The sequence below is a fragment of the Capsicum annuum genome, chromosome 11, assembly GCF_002878395.1.
Source record: "Capsicum annuum cultivar UCD-10X-F1 chromosome 11, UCD10Xv1.1, whole genome shotgun sequence".
Taxonomy (NCBI): domain Eukaryota; kingdom Viridiplantae; phylum Streptophyta; class Magnoliopsida; order Solanales; family Solanaceae; genus Capsicum; species Capsicum annuum.
Window position 1 is genome coordinate 3,944,191 of NC_061121.1, and position 6,407 is coordinate 3,950,597.

The 6,407-nt window shown below is 28.5% G+C and overlaps 1 protein-coding gene across 2 annotated transcripts; it reads left to right on the forward strand.

Annotated features, from left to right (window-relative positions):
- The first annotated feature begins 1,759 nt into the window (after positions 1–1,759).
- Positions 1,760–5,941, forward strand: LOC107848531 (transcription factor HHO2). 2 transcript variants are annotated; one of them, XM_047399384.1, is made up of 6 exons: positions 1,761–2,205; positions 2,801–3,123; positions 3,612–3,760; positions 3,797–3,903; positions 4,079–4,155; positions 5,289–5,941. In XM_047399384.1, exons 1-6 carry the CDS (start codon positions 2,070–2,072, stop codon positions 5,685–5,687), a joined length of 1,191 nt encoding a protein of 396 aa, XP_047255340.1. In that variant the 5' UTR covers positions 1,761–2,069; the 3' UTR covers positions 5,688–5,941. The 2 variants fall into 2 exon arrangements, with proteins under 2 accessions (XP_016548806.2, XP_047255340.1); XM_016693320.2 differs by having other exon boundaries at positions 1,760–2,205; positions 3,612–3,903.
- Positions 5,942–6,407: the final 466 nt, after the last annotated feature.

Genomic DNA, 6,407 nt, shown 5'->3' on the forward strand with positions numbered 1-6,407 from the left:
TCGTTTATAGTTAGAAAGTGAAAAGCAGTAGGTATGTCAAAAGAAAGGAGAATGCAATCAATCTATGATCTCCTAATTAGAGGCGAATCCATAATTCGAAATCTCTAAGTATCAAGTAAATTTATTGATTAAATTAATCAGAGACTCCAAAGTATAAATTCGAGCCAACTTATGGATGAGAGGTTAATAAATCTCCTTCAAATCGATACTATTTATACATAATTAAAAAGAGTTTTATGTTTATATAGTAAAAAAACAAGAAATTTTTTAAAGTTAAATTGTGTAGTGATTAATTAAACTTGCTAAAAGAGTAGGTTGTCAGCAAGTTTCGAACTTGAGCCCATTGAGTGAAATTAACAGTCTTGTGTCATCTGATTCACAGACCATTTTGGTTTTTTGGATGACAAATTTGTTATTTATGTACTATATTATATATATACATATTTTATATATAGAGTTTTCGTCAAAATTTACGAATAACGTGACACACTTGAGAATCTTAATAAATTCGCCCCTACTTTTAATCACATGATAATAATTTTATTAATTATGCGTCCACGGGTAGAAAGTAAGGAAGGAGTAAGTAGTAGGTAGGTTAAATGAAATGAATGACTTTTAAAACTAAAAGGACAAAAGAGTAAAAAGGCTAAAGAGAGCTGAAGTGAAGTCATTGATCTTATCTTGATAGTGTGTTATATTATGATATGTAACATCAATGCCAGCCAAACATTTTTTATTATAATAATAAGAATCACTCAACTCTTTCGAATATTCACAACTCTCTAAAAAGGAAGAAAAAACCTAACCTATCAAAGATTCGTTTCGTCCGCGACGCCCCGACCTCGACCCCCCACGCACCCCCACCCCACTATCTTTCCAAATCACAAGATATTAATTTTTTTTTAATTTAAATTTTATTGATATGATTAATTTGAATTCGACGAAATTAAATAAATTATTGACACAAATGCTATTTATCTTATGTACTACTCCTTGTTTTATAATAAGTTAATTGTTAGATTTTGACACATAAATTTTTTAAAATTTTAATAATGATACATCACTCCCAATGTATATTTATTAGATGATAAATTTGAAAAAAAAAATTCAACATGTACTTTAAATTGTAAGTCATTCAATTATTTTAAACACTAAAAAATATCTTAATAATTCGCTTATTATGGAACGGAAGGAGTATAAATATTTCATTTTTCGTGAATCCATTAGTTCGATAAATTCATATTTATGATGCACACGTCATAAAAGAAAAAAATGTTTTTTATCACTTAAACTTTCTAAAATTTTCAGGATTCAAACTAAAAGCTTTTTCTAAGAGTAAATGAATTTCGTTTGTCTCAACACGCTCTATGATAATATAGAGGTATGGGTTAAATTAATTTAAATTCGTATTGGAAAGAATTCAAATGAAAAATACACTCCTTGCTTGAAGTTTCTCTATTTTGAGGATTCAAACTCAATTTTTTTTATTAAAGATGGATGAGTTTTATTCAATTACACTCTCTCATAACTTAATAATTGATTAGATTAATTCAAATTCATATTAAATAAAATTAATATAAATATATATATATTTTTTAATAAAAAAAATATATATCACAAGAGCTCGAACTCGAAATGATTATGTAAGAAAAAAGGGTGGTTTGATGGTTTTCTTGGGGTCACTTCATGTTATGTGTATGTATATATACCAAACCATGACATTTATATCATCCCAAACCATCATAAAAACCTTACTATATTGAAAATTTTAAATTCTTATATACAAAGTTTATTCCCTTTTATGATTCTTCTTAGATCCCTTTATTCTTTAATTTTTAATTCCGAATCTCTCTATGCTTACAACACAACAAATAACCCCCCTAATTTAAATTGCTCTTCTTGGTCCCCTCAATTTCTCTCATTACATTACACCCTTTGCAATAACATTAGATAAATAAAACCAAAAAACTTCCATACTTTCCTCTTAGGTCAATCAAAAACCAAAATTATCAAACAAAAGCTGGAAAACTTCAAAGAAAAAATTTCTTTTCTCATTTTTCCTAAACAAGATGATGATCAACAACAATAATTTCAATGAGAAAATGCAAAGATGTCAACAATATATTGATGCTCTTGAAGAAGAACGTAGAAAAATTCAAGTTTTCTCTAGAGAACTTCCTCTTTGTCTTGAACTTGTCACTCAAGGTAACTTATTCATTACAATTTTTACTTCAAGAATTTATTCTAATTCATTGGAAATAATATCTCTATCTCTAATATAGTGATAAAGTCTGCATGCGTGTTACACTTTTCAGACCATTTTGTGGGATTATTATGGATATTATGTTGTTGTGTTGTTGTATTTTGTGCTAATTCAAACAAAATACAAAACCCCATTTCTTCATTTTTGTGAATTTTTTCTTCAAGATTCTATACTATTCAAACAAAATGATAAAACCTCATTTAATTTCTTCAATTTTTTTTTTCATTTTTGAGATTTTTTTCTAATAGATTCTATACTATTCAAACAAAATAATAAAACCCCATTGCCTTAATTTCTTCATTTTTGTGATTTTCTTTTTTTGTCTAATGTCATAAAGATATCAATTAGTGCTCCAAAGATTATATTCATCAAGATTCTATACTATTTAAACAAAATAACAAAACCTCATTTCTTCATCTTTTTTTTTATTTTATTTTATTTTTTACTTTTATTCTATGGTATTCAAGCTTAAAAAGGGAACCCCATTTCTTTATTTTTTTGTTGTTCATTTAATTTATTTTGTTTTTTTATGAGCAGCTATTGAAACATACAAGCAACAATTATCTGGGACAACAACAGAGTACAACCTTAATGCACAATCTGATGAATGTTCTGATGATGATGAACATACATCTAGTGATGTTCCTATTTTGGAAGAATTTATTCCATTAAAAAGGACATTTTCTCATGAATATGAAGATCAAGAAGATGCTCATGATGAGGAAAATGAATCTCATAAATCAAAAAATAATAATAGTAATAATTCTACTATTTCTAAGGACAACAAGAGCAACACAAAGTCTGATTGGCTTAGATCTGTTCAGCTTTGGAATCAAACTTCAGATCCCACTCTAAAAGAGGTAATTGATTTTTACTATTTTCTTACTTTCAATTTGTTTCTCTTTTTTCTTTTCTTTTTTATTTTTAAAATGTCATATTTGTCCTTGTATATTATCAAAATAAAATATTTCCTGTCGTAATATTTTCTGTTATCATCTAATTTTAGGTATATATTTGTCCTTTAAAAAAAGATTATATTAGCTCTCGTAATATTTTTTTTTGTGATTATTCAATTTTAGGTATATATTTGTCCTTGTATGTTATCATTCAATTAAGTCTAGCTTTGGTTCGTTTAAAAGAAAATGTCTTCGTTTTAATTTTTTTTTTTGAAATAATTATTTAATTTTAATTTTTACACGGCGCCGACATATAAAATCACAAGATAAAGATATTGAGAAATTATATATTTTTTTAATATTTAAAATCATAAAATTAAATTTTTTGATTTTATTTTTTAAAAAATGAGAAAAAAAATAAAAGTTTCTTTTTTTTTTTTTTTTTTTTTTAGGAATCAACACCTAGAAAGGTGTCGGTTGTGGAGGTGAAGAAAAATGGAAGTGGAGGAGCATTTCATCCATTCAAGAAAGAAAAAAGTGCTGCTGCCGCCGTTGTCGTCGCGGAACAACAGCCAGTATCTGGTGTTGTTCCAGCGGCGGCAACAAGTTCCACCGCTGAGAATGCTCTCGGCGGTGGAAGTAAGAAAGAAGAGAAAGATGGACAAAGAAAACAAAGAAGGTGTTGGTCCCCAGAGTTGCATAGAAGATTTTTACAAGCCTTACAACAACTTGGTGGCTCTCATGGTAATAATTTTTAAAAAATTAATTAGCTACGAAATTTATCGCTAATTTTTTCGGTAATTTCTTGCGTATGCATCGTGAAATAGGATTAATGATTATGTGTGTTACTATTATTTTTTTTTTTTTTTTTTGGTATGATGGACTAATGATGGTGATTATTTGTTGTAAAATTTTGCAGTTGCTACACCAAAACAAATTAGGGAGTTAATGAAGGTGGATGGACTTACTAATGATGAAGTTAAAAGTCATTTACAGGTTTGTTTACATGATTAATGTTGATGATTATTCTAGACTTTGTTTATTATAATCTTTTTTGGCTACTTTCTCTTCCACAAAAAAAGTACTTATCTATTTTTGCTAAAGCTTTGATCTATATCAAAATTGGGAAATTAGGCATATTGTTTTTGTTTGGTTGTGCAAATTTGATTAGGGCCCATCAATAAATTCTTGGAGTATTTTGGATAAACTCAAGTACTTTGGATAACTATACTACACCTTTACTTTCTATATATTCTTTTTTATTTTAATTCATACATAATTGATAGTTTATCAAAAATAATTTTTAAAATTTGTACACTACCTTTTAGACCTTATTTTATTTGCTACTAAATAAAAATATATATTTTTCTTGTAGAAAATCTATAACTTTTGAGTTTTGGTTTAATCTAAATTTGGAAAATGGTGTTGTATATGTATCTTGAATTTAAGTTTTGTGCACAGTGTATAAAATATTTTACAGAGTCAGGTAAACTTGACTTGCTATTGCAGGTTATTTAATTTTTTCTTTTTTAGTTTTTATATAAATAATTGGGTAACCTGCCATAGCAGATCAGGTTAAGTGATAGTGTCGAATATTTTGTGCACTGAACTTAAACTCATATATGTTTACCTGAGCTAAAAACAGAAAGCTACTATTGCATTTAGTAACAATACTAAGCTTTCTACAATTGCTTATACAAAATTACAGATTCACTTTTATATGAAATACCAAATCAAGCAACATTATATGATATACTAGGTTAGTTGTCCAAGAGAGATATACAATTTTATTTCCAATTTATTTACCGCTAATTACAAATTAAACTGCTAATATATATGAATATTACACCTACCCTAGGTTTAGCTAAAGCTCTCTAGTTCAAAACCTAAGTAGTACTAGGATTTAATCTAAACATGATTGTTCCAACTTAATTTCTTGATGATTTAACTTATAAATAATTTAAACACCTATTAATGTACTTTAATTAACATATTGTAGCATGTACTTTTTCTCTTTTTGTTTTTAACGTGACTTGATAGTGTAAAATTTCTATGCTACATGAAATATATTCATTTTTTTCCTAACATGCATGATGATCTAAATATCGTCTCTCTATTTTTCTCTTCAGAAATATCGGTTACACACGAGAAGACCTAGTCCTTCATCAATTCATAATAACAACAACCAACAACCACCACAATTCGTGGTAGTCGGAGGAATATGGGTCCCACCACCAGACTACGCCTCTATGGCCGCTGTAGCACCAGCGGCCTCAGGCGAAGCATCAGGAGTCGCAAACTCCAATGGAATCTACGCACCCATTGCTACCCATGCAAAGGGTCCCCTACATGATCATGCATCATTAGGGGGAACCCTAAAACAACTAAGGCAACAACACAACGAGAAGCCATCGCGCTCCTCTGAGCGCGATGGTAGCCACAGTCACAGTGAAGGTGGTGGCGTACATTCTAGCTCTCCGGCTACGTCGTCTTCTACACATACTACTACTGCTTCACCAGCTTACTAAAAAAAAGTGTAGAAATTTTTTGTATGTAATATATTTTCTTTTTTTTTATTCTACTGTAAAAGTAGAAAGTCATATAGAGTTAATTTTTCGGTCTTGTAGGGAAAAAACTTGTATTTATTTATTTTCTTTAGTTTATTGTTGAAAAATATATATCTTTTGTGATATCTTTTGAGGATCTTTCAGACGCATTTTGACAGTGACAGTAATTAAGATTGAATAATATGGTGGGTTCCCATTGTTTTGGATTATTGAAATGACATGTGGAAATTGCTAAATTGCTTTATTTTTTTATTTTTTTTGGCATAGCGTTTAATTTAAGCAGAATTGTTCTTTTCTTTATAGCAATAGTACCATTTCACTCGAATTTAGCTTAGCTACATAAACCCTAGCTTAACTTTTTGTAGCTCTTTTTATTGAAGCATGTGAAATAATTTTAATGTGCTACACTATGTTATCACAAGTAAAAGTTCAAATAATTGTAGAGTCTAGCTTTTAATTATACAATGTTAGGCACAAAAATTATAGGTAATAGTTGATAATATTAGATTTGGACTGCTGAAAGGAGAGCCTGGGAGCAAATGGAGTTATAAGTCATTAGTATTAGTTTAAGTCGTGGAAGCAGATATTAATAATGCTTTCATTAGAATATACTCTCTCCGTTTTATAATAAATAAATTGTTGAATTTTGATACACATATTAAGGAAAAAACATTAAAGACA